At 39.2% G+C, this 26347-nt stretch overlaps 2 protein-coding genes and 1 long non-coding RNA gene across 14 annotated transcripts; 2 read left to right on the top strand and 1 right to left on the bottom strand.

Moving 5' to 3' along the window:
* The first annotated feature begins 1029 nt into the window (after nucleotides 1–1029).
* si:ch211-136m16.8 (trichohyalin) lies at nucleotides 1030–16788 on the top strand. Of its 12 annotated transcripts, none has more exons than XM_049015812.1 (11): nucleotides 1030–1431; nucleotides 2057–4015; nucleotides 5579–10237; nucleotides 11537–11747; nucleotides 11893–11969; nucleotides 12337–12436; nucleotides 12860–12918; nucleotides 13025–13157; nucleotides 13294–13364; nucleotides 15369–15421; nucleotides 16285–16788. In XM_049015812.1, exons 1-11 carry the CDS (start codon nucleotides 1375–1377, stop codon nucleotides 16346–16348), a joined length of 7443 nt encoding a protein of 2480 aa, XP_048871769.1. In that variant the 5' UTR covers nucleotides 1030–1374; the 3' UTR covers nucleotides 16349–16788. The 12 variants fall into 12 exon arrangements, with proteins under 12 accessions (XP_048871769.1, XP_048871766.1, XP_048871767.1 ...); XM_049015809.1 differs by having other exon boundaries at nucleotides 2057–6628; nucleotides 7673–10237; XM_049015810.1 differs by having other exon boundaries at nucleotides 1031–1431; nucleotides 5060–10237.
* Nucleotides 11480–12422, bottom strand: LOC125743128 (uncharacterized). Its single transcript, XR_007398286.1, has 3 exons — nucleotides 12357–12422; nucleotides 12199–12245; nucleotides 11480–11915 (listed from the first exon to the last, which is right to left on the bottom strand). It is a non-coding gene; the product is annotated as an uncharacterized LOC125743128 (long non-coding RNA).
* Nucleotides 16789–19747: 2959 nt separating the features above from the next.
* On the top strand, nucleotides 19748–25126 carry ppp4cb (protein phosphatase 4, catalytic subunit b). Its single transcript, XM_049015818.1, has 9 exons — nucleotides 19748–19902; nucleotides 20919–21220; nucleotides 21550–21601; nucleotides 21694–21744; nucleotides 22305–22406; nucleotides 23405–23578; nucleotides 23788–23914; nucleotides 24016–24205; nucleotides 24307–25126. Exons 2-9 carry the CDS (start codon nucleotides 21123–21125, stop codon nucleotides 24434–24436), a joined length of 924 nt encoding a protein of 307 aa, XP_048871775.1. The 5' UTR covers nucleotides 19748–19902; nucleotides 20919–21122; the 3' UTR covers nucleotides 24437–25126.
* The last annotated feature ends 1221 nt before the right edge of the window (nucleotides 25127–26347 follow it).

Genomic DNA, 26347 nt, shown 5'->3' with positions numbered 1-26347 from the left:
ACTGGATCAAGGGAGTGGACAAAACATAGGAATATGCTTACCTGCAAAGACTGTGTGGGGCAATGTAAGGGTGTGTATTTTTTCATGTTGATAATATCATCCATCCATCCATTTTCCAAACCGCTTATCCTACTGGGTCGCAAAGGGTACGAGGCAGGGAACAACCCAGGATGGGGGGCCAGCCCATCACAGAGCACACTCACACACCATTCACACACACATCCACACCTACGGGTAATTTAGCAAGTCCAATTAGCCTCAGCATGTCTTTGGACTGTGGGGGGAAACCGGAGTAGCCTGAGGAAACCCCATGACGACATGGGGAGAATATGCAAACTCCACAAACATGTAACCCAGGTGGAAACTCGAACATGCATGTAACCACTGCACCACCATGCCGCCCCCTCATCAATATATATATATATATATATATATATATATATATATATATATATATATATATATATATATATATATATATATATATATATAACAAAAATATGCAATAGTGAACAGGCAGGACAGAATCAGTAAACTGGGAAACAGATAGTCTAACGTGTTATAAATGTGTCTCTACTTTATTATTAAATACCAAGTGTTTAAAAAGACATCCTGTGTTAAGCATTTAGAAATGAGGTAGTGGTGGCTGAGGTTAACGAGAGGGGCTTAAGTTTTTATGAATACATTTCCATAGATGGAAATGTAGGTCGATTTAATGAGCAGGAAAGGCAGCGAAATCAAGAACTAACTTGTTACCAGTTAATGTTAACTGTTAACATTATTATATTCACGACATAATTCTGGTTTTATTTCTTTTTGAGGAAGTCCGGTCTGTATAAGTTTGAAGTTTATGATTGTAACTGACACGTAAACCGCAGTTTTTTCAACAAGAAAAATAAACTGATGGCAAATTAACTCCTTTCATGCACGCCCACTTTTCCAATGAAATAAATACACCAGCGCTGATGTCGATGATAACTTGATGAGAAACTCCACCCCCCTCAGTTTGACGGACTGCGGTGTCCAGTTTTCTCTGTGCATTTGTCTCTTCCTCATTTTAATGACAACAGGAACTAAACCACTTTGGTCTTTTGAAAAAAGTTTGCTGTGGCTTTAATTTTAATTTCGGCTGACGACAGAACTCGCTTTAGATATTGCCGTTCTTACACTAAAGTTCATTACATCAACGATAAATATTAAATTTACAGGAAATTCATTTCTTCAATGAACTGATCAGCAAAATAACTGCTTTACTTGCTCTATATTTTCGTTGACGTTCAACAAGATCAGTACAGACGTAACAGTTTATTGCTTGGTCAGGTTTGAAGACACGAACTGTTTGATCGCAACAGGATATCGAACTTTTCTCTAAACATGGATTCCCAGTCCACTTTTTTGTCGCGTATTGGGCAGGTGTTCTGGGAGATTTTGGTAAGTCCGTGCACTTGCTTATTTATTTATTATATTTCATTATTTTTATCATTGATGCTTGGAGAAAACCTACTGTAATTCCACATGATATTGTAGGCTATACGCTATTAAGGCTTAAGTCTATTAAGGACGCACAAAGATAAACAGTACATGTTAATAATTGTACATGAATTAATGGTTTATTATAATAACATCTATTAATATGCAATATTGTTTAATTGCAAGTAAATAGTCTGGTAACAGTATATTGTTCTGTTGGTGATTTGAACCTGCACCATGGCTTTAAATGATAACTGTCACTTAATAAAAGTTAATAAAACTGTTTCGCAGTATTTTCATATCAAATTACAGTTTTACTATGTAGGTATTGTAGGTGATGTTAAATACACTGTGCATAGGTAGAAAAGCGCAACTCCATGTTTGCATTTTCGCATAATATTCCTGGTTAGATTTCAAGCGTGACAAAAAAAGGGTAGCGGTACGTATGTGGTTCGGTGTTTATTATTAAGTTGATTAGCTATATATTCTCTTACTATCTATAGTCATTATAGTAGCGTAAAAAATTATAAATGATGGTAAAATAAATTTGCCGCTTCCTTTTTTTCTTATAAATGCAAACTCAAAGGGCTATGTCACATCAGCTGTGCAGCGATATTTGACGCCAGCGCCTCCAAATACAGGAAACGATGATACACATATTAGCCCGGAAGCAAGAGTTTGCGAAGAAAGAAACAGTGATAAGGAGGAAGAAGATAATTATTTAAGAGAAGAAACCAAAAGAGACAGTAAATGTTGGTCACATGTGGACACTGCAGATGAAAGAGTAGTTAATTTGATGCAGCGTGAGATTTTACTTTCCAACCAACAAGAAGCTAATGATGGTCAAGATAAGGCAGATATAACACAAGACAAAATGAAACTGGCGGTGGAAGTAGAAGATACTTATATCTTTGCTAATGAACAAGAAAATAAAAAGCAAGATGACAAAACAACTGAGGACGAATCTCACAAATCTGTTGATCAAAGAACAGAAAAAAAAATTGAATCAGTGGAAGAAGCAGCTTTCAGATTACCAGGGGATGAATATCCTTTCAGAGAGGAAGATGAATCTAAATGGGAAAGAAAAAAAGAAAGGAAAAATGCAAGAAAATATGAAGATCTTATACAGTCAAATGAAGTGAATATCTTCAGAGGGCACACTGAGGAACGTGATGTGACTGAGAAGGTGAAAGGAGAGAGTGGGGTAAAAGAGGTGGTGATGATTCGTGAAGACATGATGGGACGCTCAAATGGAAAAACTGAAGCGGTAGCAGGGGAGACACCATTTGGAGTAGATGAATTTTTGCTTTCTGATACTATTGACACACTAGAAATAGAACCTGCAGATGGAGTGGAAGCAGGGAGCACAGGACAAGGAAGCAATGAAGAAAATGAAAGATGCACAGAAGAATCAATGGGAATTGTTAGTATCACAAAAACAAGTATGGGAGTTTTAGAAAGAGGGTCAAAGGGAGAAGAAATGAGAGGAAAGTGGCAAGGAGTACAAAAAAGCCAAAGACTAGAAAAAAAGACAAACAGCCATAAAAAAGAATTGGCTGGAGCAGATGAAAGGGACATGAGTTACTTATATGAATTAGGAGAAGAAGATAGGAAGGAGGATGAATCCACAGTGGGAAAAAATGGTGAAGAATGTGCAAGAATTCAGCCTGTGCAGAAAGAAAAGGTGGACAATAGGAAAAAAGAAGAAAAATCTTATGAAGAAAAACAAGAAGCTAAGATAGAGGGGGAGTGTGGATCTGGGATATATGAAATCTTTGAAACCGCAAGCAAAGAAGTAGATGTCAGTATGGAAAATAGAGAGTCAGACAAAGTCGGACAGGAGGAGGAGAAAAGAGAAGTGGAACAGAATGAAACAGCAGAGATGGGAGTGCAAGAAAGGCTTCAGGTGATGGAAACAGAAATAATACTTGAAACAGTCATGGCAGGGGAAGGACGAGATGAGAGTAGAAAAACACAAATGGCAGGACAAGATGAAGTCCAAAGAGTGGAAGAATATGCTGATGTGAACAAGAATGTAACGCAAAGAAATGAAGAAAGCAAAGATGGAGAAATTTCACCAGAAAGTGTTCTCACATTAAACATGGGGCAATATAAAAGAACAAAAGAGCGGGTGGAAGAGGAAGGAGATGTGAACAAATTGAGAGATGAGCTGGATGAAGAAGACAAAAGTCAAGGATCTATAACAGAAGACAGAGATGAATCCAATGTAACTGAAGAAAGTGGAGGGAATGGAGGAAGGGAAAGATGTGTATTTGAGTTAGAAAAGGAAGGAAATAACATTTATGAGGGAATGAGAGACATAAAAATCCTCCATGAAGAGAGATGGAGAGAAAAGAGTAAGATAAATGAAGAAGTAGCAGCATCCTGGGTGGATGTTGGAGAATCTGTGGCAGCAAACGAAAAACTAGCTAAAGAAAACAAAGTGACATCAGGAACAGAATGGAAGGATGAGGGAGAAGTGGACAAAGAGAAAGAAAGAGAAAGGGAGGAAAGATCTCCCAAAGAAGAGCCAACTGGAGTTGAGGTCAGCATGGAAGATGGAGAGTTAGACAAAGTCGAAGAGGAGGAGGAGAATAGAGGAGCAGAACTGAAAGAATGGGTAGAGACAGAAGTGCAAGAAAGAGAAAAAGAGAAAGTGGAAGAGGAGGGAGATGTGGACAAATTGAGAGATGAGTTTGATGAAGAAGACAAAAGTCAAGTGTCTGTAACAGAAGAAAGAGATGAATCAGATGTAATTGAAGAAGGTGGAGAGGATGGAGAAAGGGAAAGATGTTTATCTGAGTCAGAAAAAGAAGGAAATGATGCTTCTGTGGGAATGAGAGACATAGAAATCCTCCAGAAAGAGAGATGGAGAAAAGAGAGTAAGATAAATGAAGAAGTAGCAGCATCCTGGGTGGATGTTGGAGAATCTGTGGCAGCAAATGAAAAACTAGCTAAAGAAAACAAAGTGACATCAGGAACAGAATGGAAGGATGAGGGAGAAGTGGACAAAGAGAAAGAAAGAGAAAGGGAGGAAAGATCTCACAAAGAAGAGCCAACTGGAGTTGAGGCCAGCATGGAAGATGGAGAGTTAGACAAAGTCGAAGAGGAGGAAGAGAATAGAGGAGCAGAACTGAATGAAAGGGTAGAGACAGAAGTGCAAGAAAGAGAAAAAGAGAAAGTGGAAGAGGAGGGAGATGTGGACAAATTGAGAGATGAGTTGGATGAAGAAGACATAAGTCAAGGATCTGTAACAGAAGAAAGAGATGAATCAGATGTAATTGAAGGAGGTGGAGAGTATGGAGAAAGGGAAAGATGTTTATCTGAGTCAGAAAAAGAAAAAAATGATGCCTCTGTGGGAATGAGAGACATAGAAATCCTTCTGGAAAAGAGATGGAGAGAAGAGAGTAAGATAAATGAAGAAGTAGCAGCATCCTGGGTGGATGTTGGAGAATCTGTGGCAGCAAACGAAAAACTAGCTAAAGAAAACAAAGTGACATCAGGAACAGAATGGAAGGATGAGGGAGAAGTGGACAAAGAAAGAGAAAGGGAGGAAAGATCTCACAAAGAAGAGCCAACTGGAGTTGAGGCCAGCATGGAAGATGGAGAGTTAGACAAAGTCGAAGAGGAGGAGGAGAATAGAGGAGCAGAACTGAATGAAAGGGTAGAGACAGAAGTGCAAGAAAGAGAAAAAGAGAAAGTGGAAGAGGAGGGAGATGTGGACAAATTGAGAGATGAGTTTGATGAAGAAGACAAAAGTCAAGGATCTGTAACAGAAGAAAGAGATGAATCAGATGTAATTGAAGAAGGTGGAGAGGATGGAGAAAGGCAAAGATGTTTATCTGAGTCAGAAAAAGAAGGAAATGATGCTTCTGTGGTAATGAGAGACATAGAAATCCTCCATGAAGAGAGATGGAGAGAAGAGAGTAAGATAAATGAAGAAGTAGCAGCATCCTGGGTGGATGTTGGAGAATCTGTGGCAGCAAATGAAAAACTAGCTAAAGAAAACAAAGTGACATCAGGAACAGAATGGAAGGATGAGGGAGAAGTGGACAAAGAAAGAGAAAGGGAGGAAAGATCTCACAAAGAAGAGCCAACTGGAGTTGAGGCCAGCATGGAAGATGGAGAGTTAGACAAAGTCGAAGAGGAGGAGGAGAATAGAGGAGCAGAACTGAATGAAAGGGTAGAGACAGAAGTGCAAGAAAGAGAAAAAGAAAAAGTGGAAGAGGAGGGAGATGTGGACAAATTGAGAGATGAGTTTGATGAAGAAGACAAAAGTCAAGGATCTGTAACAGAAGAAAGAGATGAATCAGATGTAATTGAAGAAGGTGGAGAGGATGGCGAAAGGCAAAGATGTTTATCTGAGTCAGAAAAAGAAGGAAATGATGCTTCTGTGGGAATGAGAGACATAGAAATCCTCCATGAAGAGAGATGGAGAGAAGAGAGTAAGATAAATGAAGAAGTAGCAGCATCCTGGGTGGATGTTGGAGAATCTGTGGCAGCAAACGAAAAACTAGCTAAAGAAAACAAAGTGACATCAGGAACAGAATGGAAGGATGAGGGAGAAGTGGACAAAGAGAAAGAAAGAGAAAGGGAGGAAAGATCTCCCAAAGAAGAGCCAACTGGAGTTGAGGCCAGCATGGAAGATGGAGAGTTAGATAAAGTCGAAGAGGAGGAGGAGAATAGAGGAGCAGAATTGAATGAAAGGGTAGAGACAGAAGTGCAAGAAAGAGAAAAAGAGAAAGTGGAAGAGGAGGGAGATGTGGACAAATTGAGAGATGAGTTTGATGAAGAAGACAAAAGTCAAGGATCTGTAACAGAAGAAAGAGATGAATCAGATGTAATTGAAGAAGGTGGAGAGGATGGAGAAAGGCAAAGATGTTTATCTGAGTCAGAAAAAGAAGGAAATGATGCTTCTGTGGGAATGAGAGACATAGAAATCCTCCAGAAAGAGAGATGGAGAGAAGAGAGTAAGATAAATGAAGAAGTAGCAGCATCCTGGGTGGATGTTGGAGAATCTGTGGCAGCAAACGAAAAACTAGCTAAAGAAAACAGAGTGACATCAGGAACAGAATGGAAGGATGAGGGAGAAGTGGACAAAGAGAAAGAAAGAGAAAGGGAGGAAAGATCTCCCAAAGAAGAGCCAACTGGAGTTGAGGTCAGCATGGAAGATGGAGAGTTAGACAAAGTCAAAGAGGAGGAGGAGAATAGAGGAGCAGAACTGAAAGAATGGGTAGAGACAGAAGTGCAAAAAAGAGAAAAAGAGAAAGTGGAAGAGGAGGGAGATGTGGACAAATTGAGAGATGAGTTGGATGAAGAAGACATAAGTCAAGGATCTGTAACAGAAGAAAGAGATGAATCAGATGTAATTGAAGAAGGTGGAGAGGATGGAGAAAGGCAAAGATGTTTATCTGAGTCAGAAAAAGAAGGAAATGATGCTTCTGTGGGAATGAGAGACATAGAAATCCTCCATGAAGAGAGATGGAGAGAAGAGAGTAAGATAAATGAAGAAGTAGCAGCATCCTGGGTGGATGTTGGAGAATCTGTGGCAGCAAATGAAAAACTAGCTAAAGAAAACAAAGTGACATCAGGAACAGAATGGAAGGATGAGGGAGAAGTGGACAAAGAGAAAGAAAGAGAAAGGGAGGAAAGATCTCACAAAGAAGAGCCAACTGGAGTTGAGGTCAGCATGGAAGATGGAGAGTTAGACAAAGTCGAAGAGGAGGAGGAGAATAGAGGAGCAGAACTGAATGAAAGGGTAGAGACAGAAGTGCAAGAAAGAGAAAAAGAGAAAGTGGAAGAGGAGGGAGATGTGGACAAATTGAGAGATGAGTTTGATGAAGAAGACAAAAGTCAAGGATCTGTAACAGAAGAAAGAGATGAATCAGATGTAATTGAAGAAGGTGGAGAGGATGGAGAAAGGCAAAGATGTTTATCTGAGTCAGAAAAAGAAGGAAATGATGCTTCTGTGGTAATGAGAGACATAGAAATCCTCCATGAAGAGAGATGGAGAGAAGAGAGTAAGATAAATGAAGAAGTAGCAGCATCCTGGGTGGATGTTGGAGAATCTGTGGCAGCAAATGAAAAACTAGCTAAAGAAAACAAAGTGACATCAGGAACAGAATGGAAGGATGAGGGAGAAGTGGACAAAGAAAGAGAAAGGGAGGAAAGATCTCACAAAGAAGAGCCAACTGGAGTTGAGGCCAGCATGGAAGATGGAGAGTTAGATAAAGTCGAAGAGGAGGAGGAGAATAGAGGAGCAGAACTGAATGAAAGGGTAGAGACAGAAGTGCAAGAAAGAGAAAAAGAGAAAGTGGAAGAGGAGGGAGATGTGGACAAATTGAGAGATGAGTTTGATGAAGAAGACAAAAGTCAAGGATCTGTAACAGAAGAAAGAGATGAATCAGATGTAATTGAAGAAGGTGGAGAGGATGGAGAAAGGCAAAGATGTTTATCTGAGTCAGAAAAAGAAGGAAATGATGCTTCTGTGGTAATGAGAGACATAGAAATCCTCCATGAAGAGAGATGGAGAGAAGAGAGTAAGATAAATGAAGAAGTAGCAGCATCCTGGGTGGATGTTGGAGAATCTGTGGCAGCAAATGAAAAACTAGCTAAAGAAAACAAAGTGACATCAGGAACAGAATGGAAGGATGAGGGAGAAGTGGACAAAGAGAAAGAAAGAGAAAGGGAGGAAAGATCTCACAAAGAAGAGCCAACTGGAGTTGAGGCCAGCATGGAAGATGGAGAGTTAGACAAAGTCGAAGAGGAGGAAGAGAATAGAGGAGCAGAACTGAATGAAAGGGTAGAGACAGAAGTGCAAGAAAGAGAAAAAGAGAAAGTGGAAGAGGAGGGAGATGTGGACAAATTGAGAGATGAGTTGGATGAAGAAGACAAAAGTCAAGGATCTGTAACAGAAGAAAGAGATAAATCAGATGTAATTGAAGGAGGTGGAGAGTATGGAGAAAGGGAAAGATGTTTATCTGAGTCAGAAAAAGAAAAAAATGATGCCTCTGTGGGAATGAGAGACATAGAAATCCTTCTGGAAGAGAGATGGAGAGAAGAGAGTAAGATAAATGAAGAAGTAGCAGCATCCTGGGTGGATGTTGGAGAATCCATGGAAGCAAAGAAAATAGTTGCTGAAATAACCAAAGAGATATCAAGAACAGAATGGATGGATGATATAAACTATGAGGGAGAGGAATACAAAGAAAGAAGAAGAGAGGAAAGATCTTCCATTGAAGAGTCAGCTGGTGCCGAGGTCAGTATGAAAGATGGAAAGTCAGACCAATTAAGAGAGGAGAAGGATAATAGAGGAGCAAAAAAGAATGAAGTGGTAGAGGTGGAAGTGCAAGAAAAGCTTCTGCTGAAGGAACCTGAAATAAAACATGAAACAATCATGGCAGGAGGAGAGGAAGAGATGAGAAAAACACAGGTGGCAGGACAAGATGAGGTCCAAAGAGAGGAAGAATCTGCTGAAATGGAAAAGAATGCAACACAGAGATATGAGAAAAGCAATGATCAGGTTACTTTACCAGAAGGTGTTTTCACATTAAACATGGGGCAATTTGAAACAGAGAAAGACAGTATAGAAGAGGAAGGAGACATGAACAAATTGAGAGATGAGCTGGATGAAGAAAAAAATCAAGGTTCAGTAACAGAAAACATTGAGGAATCAGGTGTGATTGAAGACGGTGGGGAGGATGGAGAAAGGGAAAGATGTTTATCTCTCCATGAAGAGAGATGGAGAGAAGAGAGTAAGATAAATGAAGAAGTAGCAGCATCCTGGGTAGATGTTGGAGAATCTAAAGCATGTGAAGTAAATGTACAAAATATAAGAGAAGAAAAAAATTTAGAGATCTCAGTGACAGAATTGCGAGATGATAGGAAACATAGAGAAAATGTATATAAAGTAAAAGAACAAGAAATACTTCATATATCTACAGAAGAGCAACCTTATGAGAATATCAACATATTCCATGAAGCATTAGATATGAGCAAAACGAATGAAACAAAAACAGATCTGCAACAAACAGAAGAACCTCGAACACATGAAAATATTTTTGGGAGGAATTCTCAAGTAATTGATTTGTTCAAAGTAGCTGAACAAAAGGAAACCAAAAAGGAAGAACGTGACAATGAATGTCTTGAAAAACAGCGAACCATATTGAAAGTAGGAGAAACTAAAGATGAAGGGCATTTGTCAGATGAAAATGTAGACATAAAAACAATGGAAGAGGGAGATGGAATGGATTTGAATGTGGCCCCAGCTTGCAAATCAGAACTTATCGAAGGATTTAGTGCAAACGTTGAAACAGTGGGCATTACACTTAGAGATGGATGGGCAATAGAAGAGACAGAAGAAACCAGAAATAATGATGGGAATCAAAATGGTGACACTCTTTATGCTGTGGACAGAGGACTAATAAGGGGAGCAGAGAGAAGAAGGAATATCAATGAATGTACAAGGAGCACAACAGAAGGACAAAGACCAAAAATACAGCTGAAAATCGAAAAGGGTGTAAAACTAGAAGAAGATGAAAATTTTACAAATGTAAAAGAGATTCAGAGTCAATTCGGTGATGCAAAATTGCACAAAACAAGTGAACACGGGAAACTGTTTGCAGAAATTACAGGACAATGCAGAACAAGAATCGTGAACAAAGAAACAGATGGAAATGAGGGAAGAAAGCAGATTACAAAGGATGGAGTGGGAAAAAAAAGAATTCAGAAAAGGACCCATGAAAACGAAGAAGTTTTTAACCTTCAGGTAAGAATTATCATCCAAACATTTAACCACTTTTTTGGAGTTCAGTTCTACTGCTAAAGCAGTAGGTTTTATGTGGATGCATGTCCTAATTTTGCCAAGTTTAGTGTGTCACTGGGTCAACAAAGGAGAGAACAAAACATAGGTATATGCTTCCCTGCAAAGACTGTGTAGGGCAATGTAAGGGTGTGTATTTTTTCATGATGATAATATCATCCATCCATCCATTTTCCAAAAGGCTTATTCTACTGGGTCGCGGGGGGTCCAGAGCCTATCGTGGAAGCAATGGGCACGAGGCAGGGAGCAACTCAGGATGGGGGGCCAGCCCTTCGCAGGGCACACTCACACACCATTCACTCACACATGCGCACCTATGGGCAATTTAGTAACTCCAATTAGCCTCAGCATGTCTTTGAACTGTGGGGGGAAACCGGAGTATCCGGAGGAAACCCCACGACGACATGGGGAGAACATGCAAACTCCGCACACATGTGACCCAGGCGGAGACTCGAACCCGGGTCCCAGAGGTGTGAGGCAATAGTGCTAAGCACTGCACCACCATGCCACCCCCATCATAATATCAATAATAATTAAAATGTTAATAATAATAACAATAATAATGGCAAACAGCAACCTCGCAAACAAAAGCAGATAGGCTTAGCTTGTTGAGCCATGCAATGTTTCCTTGATGAAAATGATCATTTGAAAATGATTTAAAAAAATTGCAAATGTGGTGATGTCATACAATGAAGACTGTGATTGGTTAAAGAAGAATAAGGCAAGCCCTTCCCTTATTGACCCTGGGACACATAGAACTCTGCAAAATCAACATATTCTTATGTGGACAACCGAGATCCTTTAATTCCATCATGCATGCAATTTTGTACTGCTAAAATGATCAGAAAATGTCAGAAGTTGTTAGAATTATTAAAATCTTGAATTTTAAGTTAAGCATGGTGGTCCATTGTTTCTGTTTTCTCAGACTTCTGCTCTTTGTGTTTAGCTTGCAAGTTCACCCTCTCTGTACTGTTTTCACGGGGTCCAAAGACATGTGGCTAGCTTAACTGGCATCACTGAATGGCCTGTAGTGTATGATTATGTGTGAGCCGTGTGTATGGCATTCTATCCAGGGTGTGTCTTTGCGTTGTACCTTATGTTGTCTATGCTGTGTGTCCTGTGCTTCATGCCCTTTGCTTACTGGGATCTGTCTGACTCTATCCAGAATAAGCAGTTACAAGCAGGATGCATAGGACACAGTGTTCTTTTATTAATGATACGAAATTGAGAGAATCTCCTTTACAGCTGGATTCCCCCTCATTGGATTTCACTGCACAAAAGTTCCGAATCGCTCTTAAGAATCGCCACACTCGCGCACCCAAAGACCCTCGCATTCTCCTCCATATATCTTCCTTAAGCCCCACTTCTGCACCACCAAAACTGGATGAGGAGACAGCAACAAAGCCAGTTGGAATAAAGGTGGGAGGAGCAGGGATGATGGGATTCAAACTGCCAGGTAAAGTACATTTGGAGAGTACTGAAGTCTTCAGATTTTGTTCTTCCATACAATTAACTGCAGGAATCTTACTTCAGCATTTTACAGAAGTATACACAGCAGCTCTCTCATTGGTCATCCTTGTATTTACTGCTTGGCTGTACAGGTATTGGTGCAGGGTTTCCAGTGCTAAAGAAAACAGAAGGAAGAGTGGAGGAGAAGGGAGAAGAAGGTTCAGGACAGGTATTTACATGTCTGTGGTGTGTCTGTGTTGCTCTGCAATTACACCACCAAAACACTAGCTGGCTGAGTGTGGGAGGCTTAATTTAGCTAAAATATATTTATCACAAAAAAAATCACATACCAGATACCTGAAATTTTTCAATATCGTGCAGCTCTAGCATAAACAGTCTTTTTTTTCAACAGCATGAACAGCAGCGACCATGGCAAAAACAGCAAGCTAGCAACATACCAGTGTATAACTCAGCCTTTATTAGAGTGACTCACACCCTGAAGAACCTATAAGTAAAACACTGATTCATTGATTTATACTGTAGAGCTTATAAATTGCCAGCATTCTTTAGTTGTGAACTAAATTATATTCCTATAGATGATCATGAAGGCACCAACCCCAAATCTTGGTCCTGATGACAGGGAGCCAGCAGCCACGAAAAAGTGGGCAGCAGGATCTGTTGGAGTGATGCTGCCAGGTAACTATTGAGTAATATGAAACGGAGCAACCTGGTTTCATGGAGATTATGCAAAATATCCATATATCCCATATATCCATCCATGCATTGATCAATCCACCCATTTTCCAAATGCTTATTCAATACTGCATGACATTGAGCCAGGACATGAGGCAAAGGATATCAGGGAGAGAATGGCAGTCCTTCACAGGGCACACACACCACAATCACACACTAGGGGCAATTTAGAGACACAGATTCACTGTATGAAATAGTTAAACATACATTTTTAAGTTTCCTAGTTTTTAATATTTTCATTTTGAGTCTGGAATCATTAAAGAAAACAAAGAAATGACAGTAAAAAGAGTGAGTATGAGAATGACCGTGGTCAGTCATCTTTGCTATTGGATGAGTTTTTCCCACAGCCTTCAGTTTATGCTTCAGGTTTGGGCCCAGGAATGCCTGCACTGAGGAAGACAGACAAAGGAGTAAAGCTGATAGAGGTACAAAAACACAAGACAGAGCACTATAGCCTTCTACATGACTAAAACACGGACCATTTATTCACACGAGTTTACCCAGTCGACCAAAATAAATGAAATCTTTCAGAAGACTACAGATGATGCTACAGTCTCTCATGGTAAACGTGATACATCGAGTGGCGGAGGAGCTGAAAGAAACAGAGAAGAGTCAAAGGAAAAGGGAGTCAAAGGTGTTGGACCGTCCACTATAAAACTTCCAAGTACGAGAAAGCATATTGATTCTTTAGTGTTTTTTTCTTGTTTGTGGTTATATTTCTGTAGCATTCAAAATACTATATAATACTAATATATGAATAACTGCATTCTCACTTATTACGAATTGCTGTATTTGAACAGGTTTTGGTGCTGGTTTTCCTGTGCTCAGAAAGACAGGAATGGGAAATAAATTGAGAGGTGAAGAGGGTAAAGTAAGTATTACAGTTGCTATTTCACATTGTTCAGTATGTGAATATGTTAAAATTCTCTTAGTCCTCAATAACTGAGGCCTGTGATTTTTCTTGAGGATGGAGGGCTGGCTGTTTAAGAGTAATTCAGTTGGTTTTCAGGCTATTTATAAAAATAAAATTGGGATCAGCTAATTTAGATCATTCCAATTCGGCCTTTAAAATTTTTACATACAGAAGCTGGAGAAGGGGATTATTTTCATACCAGAAATAAAGACCCAGCCTAAAACGTTTGCAATATGGATTTTAGATGATTGATAAGAAATAACTATGCCTACTGTAATTGAAATATAGGATATAGAAACCAAAGATAATTTTTATGTTGCTTAGTAACAGCAAAGTTATCGTGATTCAACGAGAAACACTTCTGTCTAGCAGCAAATTACATGAATTTATTTCCCTTTCAAAGTACAAGTGGAGTGCAGCTCATGTTGCTGAAATACATTTCACTTACACACACACAAACCCTATATATAATTGACCTTGAGCTTAAGAACGACACTACCTGTTATGCATCTCTTGCCCTTCTACACATGTAGTTCATTACATGACCACTAAGCGACTTTGTCCGAAACGCCGATGACCTCAATGAGAAAAGTTTTATTTCCAGTTTTGATAAACCGTCATAAAACATGTATGTTTAATTCTGGAAGAAAAATAGACAGTTTATTTGTCATTGAATCTGAATGATTTAATAATTATAAACTATTTTGGATACTGAAATTGCACCAGGATTTAAAGAGACATTTTAATTATTTTCCACAAAACAAACGCAAAACTTATATTAGGAACCATATAAGATACCTGTACTAAACATTTGGATTATGGGAAACATTTAAGTACTATTAAAATACTAATTATACATTTTTCATGGATCAGTGTCTATCAGGGAAGAGACTAGATTCTGTCATGGCCTTGGGTGGTTCTGGCACGGGGGTGGGGCATCATGTAGGTGAGAAAAAGAGGTGACGATCCACTGGCAGCTCACAGGAACACATGGGTTTATTAACAGAACCGAAAACACTGGGAACACTACAAAAAAAAAAAACGGACCATGAGGGGTCAAAATAGGGAAATAGGCAAATAGGGAAAAATAGACTAACTACAAGGGGTCAGGGCAACAAGGGGCAGGCGGGCAGGCAGACAGACAGACAGACAGACAGACAACAAAACACAAATAACACAACACAGGGTAACTTCTAAGATACTTAATACAACTGAAATACACATGAAATGCAATGACCCACTGAGGAACTGAACCAAGGCAGGAACCTAAATACACAACCACACTGGGTAATGACACAGGAGAAGTGAGACATGAAACAATTAACCAGTCAGGAAGGGTGCAGGACAACGAGCAATCAGGTTGAACACACAAGGACTGGCACAAGAACAGGTAACAGGTGAAACTAATAATTAACTCAAGGACCTGGGAGATCAAACAGGGAACCTATGAAACTGACAGAGAAAAAAGGAAACAGAATCTAACACTGGGGAATAACAAAGACAGGTAAAACACAACCAAGGCTCAAAGCAAAATATGCAGCCATCAAGTGAGTTGGGGAAACATGCTAAAGACTGACAACGGGGTGGACAGGATGGCCAGCGACACCTGCTGGCCAAACACGGAGAAGACACAAAGAACTCGGACGGATAGGTGCTGACCCTGACAAGATTCAATGTAGCTACCAAAGTTAAAGCACTGGACTTATTTTTTTATATATAGTTATAATTCATCCATCCCTGCAGCTTTTAATTTTTTTTTCAGATCATCATAAATCAGTACTGTATTGATTTGACTGACCGTTCACTGAGTGTTAACTGGTAATTGAATTAACAAAATAGTTAAATAGAGGCTTCAAAGTATAAAATGTATCAAAAACACAGCTAACAGGATGTCTGGGTTAAAAATTGATTATTACCTTTATGATCATATTTCTCTAACAAGGTTTGTATTTTTATTAAAAGACATCAGAAGCAGAGCAGAATGAAACTGAAAATAATCAGCCAGAAAAACCGGGGTAAGAAAACTATGAATTTTAAGTGTTTCATATTAAAATATTTTTACATTATTTCATATTGTACCTGAAATGACAATAATTTCATTTTTTCTGATGTACTAAAATGATGTTATATTCTGATTATCAAACACCAGTCTAATGGCTTATCCAGGTCTGGGTATTAGTGCATAGAGTCTGTACCAGGCAGCAGGTGCAGGGCATAGATGGAGATTCTGGGCCACCCTGCCCAATTTTAAGTATAATTTTACATGTTTAAAGGGCCCACGGAGTCTGGCCGGATATCCATGCCCCCCTGATGCCCCTGAGCAGAAGGCATAATATAGGGTACACCCTGGATGGGATGCCAGTCCACTATAGGGCACATACTACAGGGGATTTTGAGAAACCAGTGGGTCTAACTCATGTGTTTGTACTGAGGGAGGATAGTGGAGAGCTGAAAAAAGGAAACCCACAGATCACAAAGAGGACATGCAAATTACACACAAAGAAAGCAGAGGTGACATTCATACCTCAACGCTGAAGGCACGAGGCTACTATAGTACACATAGCATATTCATACAAATGAAAAAGGCAATGTAAAACCAATCTACCGTCCATCTACCGGTGGTGTGTGGCTCAGAAAATTAGGATGTTGTGCCTGGAAAGTTGCTGATTCAAATCCCAAAGTAGACAGAGTGACTTTATTCTTTGGACCCCTGAGCAAGATCCTTAACCCCTAGGTGATGGTTAGCACAGACTGTTAGGATGGTCAGCCTGTGGTAAAAAGGTCACTGCTTCAAATCCAAAAGTTAGCAGAGTGAGTGATTTCACTGTGTTCTTTACCACAAATCTTGTTTTGATTTTCTGTCTCATTTTCTTCACAGATCAGACAGTCCAATGTTGGTGTCAGAGCTTAAAAAAAGATTTATGAAAACTGAAAGAAAGTGAAAAATCCATGATATATTATAATGAAATCGATAAGCAATAGAGCAATATGGTTATATTTTTCTAATGAAATTGATTGTGAAGGCAGGAGTAACTCATTTGAAGTTGGGATTCACGGATCTCAAGTTTAAATTTCACAACACTTTCTATCTGCTTCAAAGATCTAAGTACAAACATTCATTACAACTCTGCTGATTAAGGACTACAGCATCTTTCATTGTAATTTAAATGCACATTTAAACTACTTCTTCCATTCATGCTTTTAAAATGCTCAATCGTGATTTTAAAATATTTACTTATGCATCTTATAATTACTTGCACTATATGATTCTTTGTTTTATTAAGAAAAAATATATAGCATATATTTTTAATTGCTTTTAAAATACCACTCTGTACTTTGACATGTTCTGCACAAAAACTTATAAATAATGTTATGCATCCCATTTAGGATTTTATTATTGATTCTGAGATTTTAATTTAGTTGCTTAAATTATGATCTGGTATATACCTATTTTCAGTTAAGATTGTCTTAAATCACTTATTGGGCATCCCGAATGAATGTCAGGGTATTTTCTTATTACTTTTTTCTAATACAAATAAATATTTATATTTTACTATTTCACATAAAAAATCATGAATTTTAATGTAATGTTTAGGTATGAAATACAGTGAACAAATATGCTAAAAAGAAAACAGAATTGACTAACATCTACGTATCTGTTATCCATCCAACCATTTTCCAAACCACTTATCCTACTGGGTCGTGGGGGGTCCGGAGCCTATCCCGGAAGCAATGGGCACGAGGCAGGGAACAACCAGGATGGGGGGCCAGCACACTCATCCAGCCCATCGCAGGGCACACTCACACACCATACACTCACACACCTACGGGCAATTTAGTAACTCCAATTAGCCTCAGTATGTTTTTGGACTGTGGAGGGAAACCGGAGTACCCGGAGGAAACCCCACGACGACATGAGGAGAACATGCAAACTCCACACACATGTAACCCAGGTGGAGACTCGAACCTGGGTCCCAGAGGTGTGAGGCAACAGTGCTAACCACTGCACCACCATGCTGCCCCCAGATCTGTTATTCGCATAGGAAATGTTTGCCTAATTAAAATACATTTTGTAAGTCATACCTGAAAACAAAAAACATGTATGTGAATATTTGAGACAAAGGTAGAATGCAAACTTTATCAGGGACCAGTGAAGTGTGGAAAATAATGGTTTTAATTAAGAGTTTCTGTTTAATATATATTCATGGAGATGTATTACCTTAATTATTATAGGTAATTGTATTACCTATAAAACTCTTTATAGTGTGTGGTATATTTTCAGAGGAAAAATTCGTAATGTCATCGCTACCAGATGTTTTTTAAGCTATGTAGTTATAATGAATATTTTCAAAAACGAGTTAGGTACACCCTGTTACCTGGAATTCTTACCTTGAGGTCACAGTTGGTGTTGATTAGGAGATTGGAGGGCTTAAGGTCTCTGTGTAACACGTTAGCTGAATGGATATACTTGAGGCCTCTAAGGATCTGGTAGAGGAAGTAGCAGATGTGGTCATTGCTGAGCTGCTGAGTCTTCAGCAGTTTGTACAAGTCTGTCTCCATTAGGTCCTGCACAATGTAGCTGATAGGCGAGTACAGTTAAGGACTTCATCCAACGTCAACATATACATTTCCTTCTATTGCAAAGACCATTAGATGACATGAGCATTTATTTTGCATTTACAATACGGCTTTTCGCATGATGAGAGGTTAACTTCAGCAGGCAGTGTCAATTCACATTGTCAAATTAAATATTGTGTTACAAACATACCAAGCAGCATGGTGGCTTGGTTGGTAGCTCTATTGCCTCACATATCCTGTGTCAGTGGATTGAATTCATGTTCCAGAGTTTACAGTTCTATTACTCCAAAAACATGGTGTTAGGCTAATTAGTTCCCTTACCCTTCTTTTCCCCTCCCCATCAACTACTAATGCCAGATACAATAGGCAAGCTTATAGGATTATTATAGGAAAATATATCATACATAATATGGAACAGCACTCAGTTCCACCTCTGTTCTTTTGCTTCTCTGGTGGTGACCTGGATGTGCCCATTTCCCATCTATCTTCTACCCACTTATCCTGGTCAGATTTACAGGTGATATCCCAGGTACAAGGCTGGGGTACACCCTAAATGGGATGCCAGTCCATCACAGGGCACAAGGCTGGGGTACACCCAGGACAGCAGGATGCCAGTCCTTCAGAGGGTACATACACTTGCAAACTATGCGCAATATAAAGATGCAAGTTAGACTAACTATGTGTCTTTACACTGCAGGAGGAATCCCGCACAATTTTCACACACACCCAGAATGTGTAATTCTTCAGAATAGCCAATGAAATTTGTTTCTTGGAATTGATGTTGTAGAAGAAGTTCACCACATAAGAGTGAGTTTCTTCTTTGGGGGAACAAGTTTAATTCAGGAAGGTCAGTCCTGTATACCTATCATTCGACAATGTCTCCTTTCTGGGTTTTGATCTAACAGACAAAGAATTTCTGAGTTCTGAGATGCAAATGCTTTAAGAATAGTACAAAAGGTGCAAGTTTGTGTTCAGTATGCAATTAATTGTTCAAGCAGAATAAAAGTGTATTAGAATATGCATTTTAAGAGAAAAACCTTTGTGACACTAATACCACTATTAATACTTTAGGAATGTCAATTCAATAATAATAATGAAAAAAACATTAATGAAGAGGAGATCTGAACTGGGACCATTCTGCACAGCGCTCCACAACAAATAAAAGAACCTTAGCTATCAAAAAAGTTGACCAAGGCCTAAGCATTGCATAATTAGTACGTCGGTATATGGGGTAGCTAATTAATATTGACATGGTGATAAATGCAGTCAGCAGGAGGAACCCTCCCGTTAGCGGCTTAAATAGTTGGAACCGTTCAGTTGCATGTTAGCAGCATGGCTTTTGCGAAACGTACAACCATATGACACGGGGAACAATATACAAACTATACAAAGAGGCGGGTTTGAGTCCCGAAGCCTGGTGGTGTGAAACAGTGCCATGAGGCCAGTTCCATTTTAAGGTTTGGTTTTTTTTTTACATTTCAAAATCACAAAATAGTTTAAAAATACTAATTATGAATGCCTTAGTACAAATGAATTTACTTCGCACACTATTTCAGTTCTCTTTATGTTTTTAAACTGTTTATATGTGAATGGTGTTAAAATGTAACTGTGAATTTAAATACCTTTCCCATTATCGTAGACCTTTCATTTGGAAATGACATTAGCCTGTATTTTAAACATTTAAAATGTTGTGGCCACGCCCCTCCCGCCATTGTCGGAACAAAGCGTGACGTCAAGATCACGAAAAGAAACCAAAGCGCAGTCCTTCCGAGGTGGAGCTCAGTACCGGAAGCTGGTGCGCGCGCGTGTGCATGTGCGGCATTGCGCGTGAGGGGGCGCTAGCCATCTATAGCCACGGCTTTAGTGGCGCTGTGAAAAGAACCGGGGGAAACCGGGAAAAGAAACGTATTTCAAAGAGGTAACAGCTAACTTAGAGCTTTACACGAATTTTAGACGATTGTTAGTAGTTCTTCGTAAGGTGAAGTATGAAATTGATCGCGGGTTTACGTTTTATGTAGATCTCGATCGGTCCTAGTCCGCCCGTCGTCTTTTTTCCTGGGCCTTTCGTTGTTGCGAACTGGCTAAATTGAGACTAGCTGACTAACTGGCTAACACACTTCAGTGGCCGAGAAAAATGTTGAGCGTCGTTTAAAATGATTTTAAACTTAAATTGATATACGAGTGGTGTTGCTGTTGGTATTTATAATACGTGTTAAACTTCGGTTAGTTCGCTATTTCTTGGTGGAACTTCAGTAAAACAACGCAAGACCGCAGGCTAGCCTAGCTTGCGGCTTTTCACGGACGTCTAACCGGCAGTTTGAGTTAAAACACATCAGCGTATTCTCAAACTCTGTATTAACATTTCACTGATAGTTTAAGCCAGTTATCTTCACTCGGCGCTAGCTGAGAAAAATAACAACTGGTTGTGTGGCTCATTTGTCTCTTGGCAAATGCCGGTTTTGTTTGCGGAGTCCCTGGCGAACGAACGAGAGATCCCTCGCCGACGGTACTCTAAATCTTGACTAGAAAAATAGTATTATAGTATACGAAGGAAGTTGAACAGGTGATATACTTAACAAAAAAGCAGATGTACTGTAACTAAAATGTGCTTTTCATATTTGGTAAATCGTTGGCCATAAATATCTAAATCAAACGAGGAACACCTAGTAGTATTGCTTTCGTAAGTTAACTTCTGTAGGAGTTTGTAGTCTAGCAACGCTGATATGAGCATCGCAATTTTTTTTATTATTTTTACGAGCTGTTGTATAACCCGAAATAAGCACATTAGTATTCTTCACTATTTTGGGTAGTACTTGGTTCATAACGTGTTATTAATAAGCTCATTGTTTAATCGCTTACATTATTTTTCGTTTGTACATTTAAATGTTTAGTTCTAGTCGGCAGATTGTGATTTTTGTTTTCTCTTTCGTATAGGTTCTTTCATCCTTCTGGATCGCCCCCTCTACTCTCCTTTAAGTTTAATCTTTAATTTTAGTCTGAGGTAGTCAGTAATCGGTGTTTGTGAGTTGGAAAGTAACTGTGCATGTTTGTATGTCAATGAGACAGTGCTGGTATATCTGTCCAACTCAAATTTTGAATCGGTGACGTGAGTGAGGTGCTGTCCTGCTGTTGTTGACTATGGGGGACATTAGTGACTTAGACAGACAAATTGACCAGCTCCGACGGTGCGAGCTCATCAAAGAAAATGAGGTGAAGGCTCTGTGTGCCAAAGCCAGGTAATTAATTTGTTTTTTGTATGGAAACCATGTGTACGTCTAATATTTTTTAGCTCATTGCTGATATTTCCATTTAAAACTCTTGTCAAATATTACTTTGTATGTTTGAGCAAGAATGTTCAAACCAGGAAATTCATCATATATATCTGAGCCATTTGTACTTCCAGATTAAATTGTTTGCTGTCAGACCTCTTTGAAGTTCTTTATTCAATTAAAGTGTAGTGACTGTTTGTGCCTGGTCCTTCATTGTTTGTTCATGTGTGTATTTGTGAAATCCACATCTGGATTTTTTTAACGCTGTGTTTATGTGTGTGCGCTTGTGTTTTTAGGGAGATACTTGTTGAAGAAAGCAATGTTCAAAGAGTGGACTCTCCAGTAACTGTAAGTAGCTTTTTTTTAAAAAAAAAAAAACCATCCTTGAGTATGGTGTCTTTCAGTAATGTAAGGAAAGTATTTTTTCCCCACTATGTCAGGTATGTGGTGATATCCATGGGCAGTTTTATGACCTGAAGGAGTTGTTCAGAGTAAGTACAGTGACTTCCCCCCCACTCCTGGGCTTGCTTTTTTTTCCCATTTTTCTAAGATTACCGCGTTATTAGTTGGGGAAATAGTACGTTTGTCTTTTTCCATAATGGAGTATAATTCCTGTTTGTTTGTGTGTATGTGAGAGAGATATTAAGCAACTTGTGTCCTTGGGTAGCAACACATGAATACACAGGATGCATTTTTGTTGAGAAACACTATAGCTTGACTCGGTACATTTTTTGTGTATCAGATGGGCCACAGTTGTAATGGTTTTATCGTTGGAGGGCACGCTGCTTTTGGGTATTTCCTTAGTCCTTGTAAATATTGCTTGGCATTCCTTGCTCAGTACTCAGTATGGATGTGTGGCTCACAAAAACTAAAAATTTCCTTCTCAACTAAATTTGTGCATGCATGTCTTTGTCCACATCCTGATATAAAGTTTTTAAGTTGTGGTGGGATTAGCAATTGGTGGAGCTATAGTAGTATTGTTCTGGAACATTCTTTCTCATTAAATCATTATGTACCGCTGGAAAACCATATTTTGCCAATTGTCCAACAGGTTGGTGGTGATGTCCCAGAGACAAATTACCTCTTCATGGGTGATTTTGTGGACCGCGGATTCTACAGTGTGGAGACGTTTCTTCTTCTCCTTGCTCTTAAGGTAATTTGGCAGTCATGTGCCCATCCTTACATGGAAAGGATTAAAGAGGTCTTCACATGTACTACATTTCATTTTGTAATTGGTTCTATGTGATTTTTGTTTAATAAAACAGTATCCATATCCTTTAACTGTAGTGAAATGCTGTAGAAAAGAATTTTTGTACTCACTCGAATGTAAAACCCTCCCCTTTACAGAACCTTTTTTGAAAAAGGTTTTTTTAATAATTGTCATTTATTTCTATAAAAATCTATCATACAAGAACCATCCCCCTGATATAAACCAATCACAGGCAGTTGCAGTCAGCTTTCACATTAGTGTGTTAAATAGAAAACATAACAGAAAACAAACATTTAGTGGGAAATGGGATACATGGTCAATACTACAAACTCCAGAATCGTAGAGAGCGCAGAATGTTTTCAGTGCAGCAGACCCCCATAAAGAAAGCAAGAACGTATTGTGGCGAGTGGTTGAGTCATTTTAATAAAGGTGAAAGTTCTTGTAAAACGAGTTACTCAAGTGACAGCCGCTAGTTTAATTTAACAGGCAACCCAAAAATATATGTAGTGCAAAGCATACCGGTAACTGCATAATTAGCCTTTCTGTGTAGCTCTGCAGCATGACATTGTCAGCCAAGCATGGCCAGGTGGTGGAATCGTCACTCATAACATATTGCTAAAGCTTCTCTCTACATTTGTAGTATGCGGTCACCTTTAGCCAGCAGGTGGATGATTTGTGCCACCTACCGCTGTATGTGTGTAATGACCATTAAATTTCGAGTCCTCGTACAAGATGTCACCAGTTTTGTAGATCTTATGTTTTGGGGGGGAAGCACCAACTTATTTGGTCCAGTATGGTACTTTCACAACAAATTATTGTGGTGCCGTTGCTGAAGATTATAGATTTTGATTTGGGGTGTAATATTGTTCATTTATTAACTTGAGCAGGCTACTTCATTTGCCTGTTGAACACCTTCCATTAACCCTTGTTCTACTTTTCAGGTGCGATATCCAGACAGAATCACACTGATAAGAGGGAACCATGAATCCAGGCAGATTACACAGGTGTATGGCTTTTATGATGAATGCCTAAGGAAATATGGGTCTGTGACTGTGTGGCGATACTGTACAGAGATCTTCGACTACTTGTCTCTCTCTGCAATTATTGATGGGAAGGTCAGTGTTTCTCCTGTCCATAAGGATCTGCAGTCTAATTAGAATTGATTTTTTTTTTTTAAATGGAGATTAATGCCCTTGATCACAGTTCCAATAATGTATAGAGCAAGTCATGGAAATCAATTTGTTTTGTGGAATTTTACTGCCCTCAGTATTTAATTGGGTGTGTGTATAGTCAGTGACAGACTTCTCCATCTCCGCATCGTCAGATATTTTGCGTGCATGGTGGGCTCTCCCCATCTATACAAACTCTGGACCAAATAAGAACCATTGACAGAAAGCAGGAGGTCCCACATGATGGGCCTATGTGTGACTTGCTATGGTCTGACCCAGAAGGTAAGAACACCCTCCCCTGACATTGCTATACAATATTCAGTAATCATCTTGTTGGTATATGCATATGTACCATTGCCCCCACCCTCATCTTTCTCTTTCAGACACAACAGGGTGGGGTGTGAGTCCAAGAGGTGCTGGATATCTATTTGGTAGTGACGTTGTTGCCCAGTTTAATGCTGCAAACGACATTGACATGATCTGCAGGGCCCACCAGCTTGTTATGGAAGGGTATAAGTGGCACTTCAATGAAACTGTGCTGACGGTGTGGTCAGCACCAAACTACTGCTACAGGTACCATCTTTCTTACCTGCTATATACTGTGCTCATGGCCATCAACTGTTTTGTATTTGAGCTCTTTTAATTGTTTAGAATGAATTCTTTGTCTCTCTCAGGTGTGGGAATGTAGCGGCAATACTGGAGCTGGATGAACATCTGCAGAAAGAATTCATTATTTTTGAAGCTGCACCACAGGAAACAAGAGGCATCCCTTCCAAAAAGCCAGTGGCTGATTACTTTCTGTGACCTAAGATTAAGAATCAGTCAACATAGACCGCAGGAGAACACTCTAATATCCGTGCATCTTTCCCACTGCACTGTTTCTTTATATTGTCCTCTTATGCCGCAGTCTCTTCTCTTGTTCTACCTCCTATATTAGATATTCTTCCTCTTGTGGTTTGTCCCCAACATTCTGCAAACCTTTCTATATTCACCATCATTCACTCGTGCTACTGTTGTAAAACCAGTCTGTCAATGTTATACTTGCATATGTCTTCTGTGCCCCTATTCTGCAGTATCCTAGCATTTTCAAAGACGTGATGGTAACTGGCAGCAAATGAGATTGCAGAGCTGCTCATATGTGAATGCAGAATGTCAAGGTGGAGTGGCACGACCATTTGCATTTGTTTCCTTTGAACATTTTTGCTTTGGCCTGTGAGAAAAAGGCAACTGGATGATTTTCAGTTTGGTCATGTTACTGATTTGGTGCCTGAAACAATAGTGGTACAGGTGTATCAGTCAGCAGTTTTTGGGCTGACAGCAGTATTTGTGGTGGAACAACTGCAGAACTGCTATGTAGCTCTGCATTCAGCAAGTTCAGACAAGTAGAAACAACCAAACTGAGAACTTATTCCCATTTCATTGACCAATATTTCCATAGGAATCATTGACTTTTATTGATCTGTGAAAATAAATTGTACCTTTTTTTTAAAATAATTGTAGCTGCTTTATCAGTTACTTTTACTTGCATTTACTTTTTAGCAGATGGTTTTGTAGCAGTGTATATAAATGAGACAAATGGCACATTGCAAATGTGTGCTCTTGGAGAATCTAGGTATAAGTGTGGCTGAGCTTCCAGTGAATGTCGAGTGTAAGCAGTACTGGAGCTAGAGCTACATGGCTTCCAACAAAGCAAGAATCTAATTACTGTTCAAAAGTTTGGGGTCACTTAGAAATGTCCTTGTTTCTGAAAGAAGTAATTTTTTTTTTGTCCATTAAAATTACAAATTAGGAAACTAAACATTGTTAATGTACATGGCTATTGTAGCTGGAAATGGCTGGCTTTTGATGTAATATCTATATTGGTGTACCAAGGCCCATTATCAGCAACCATCAGTTCTATGTCCCAATGGCATGTTTGCTTATCCAAGTTTATAATTTTACAAGGCAAATTTGATCATTAGAAATCCCTTTTGAAATTGTTAGCATTGCTGAAAACTGTTTTGCTGATTAAGAAAGCAACACAATTGGCCTTCGGATTAGTTGAGTGCCTGAAGCATTAGCAATTGTGGGTTCGATTGAAGCTCAAATTGGGCAGAAACGCATAACTTCTTGTTCTGAGGAGTGACGGCTATTCCATGTAACCTCAAACTTTTGAACAGTAGTGTACATTATTCAGTGCTGTTGGGTTAACTTGATCAAACCAGTCAGTTACAACTTACTTGTGGTGACTCACATCCCCACTTGCTATTAAAATATAGCAGTGCCAGCTTCAATGTTAAAAGGGTAAAAATATGTTTGAGCTGTGTTCCTTTCATCATCTAGCTGCTTATCCTAGTCTGGGTTATGGGTAAGCTTAGGGCCTGTCCCAAGCAGAACAAGACTTCCAAATGATGCCAATAACCTGAACAGGACACCAGTCCATAGCAGGCACAATCACACAGAACTAACAAAGTAGGATGTTGGTTGGTCTAACTGCATGCAGCCTCCTCACAGTCGGGGTGAGATTCAAGCACCCAACTACCGGGGGTAATAGTACTATCTTTACAAAAGAATGAGCTTTTTCTGTGGGGACAAAAGTTTAGTTAAGCCAGTCCTTTATTAACTGCTCATTTTTGGTCCTCTGGGATGCAGATCATGTAAGTAGAATAATGAGTAAATCTGTAGATTAAAAATTTGTTGATCACTTAAGTAGTGGTGCAAATTTCAGTTTACCAG

Source organism: Brienomyrus brachyistius, chromosome 5, assembly GCF_023856365.1.
Source record: "Brienomyrus brachyistius isolate T26 chromosome 5, BBRACH_0.4, whole genome shotgun sequence".
In the NCBI taxonomy this organism is placed as follows: domain Eukaryota; kingdom Metazoa; phylum Chordata; class Actinopteri; order Osteoglossiformes; family Mormyridae; genus Brienomyrus; species Brienomyrus brachyistius.
Note: the sequence above shows the minus strand (reverse complement) of the source record. Positions and strands in the feature narration are given on the sequence as shown.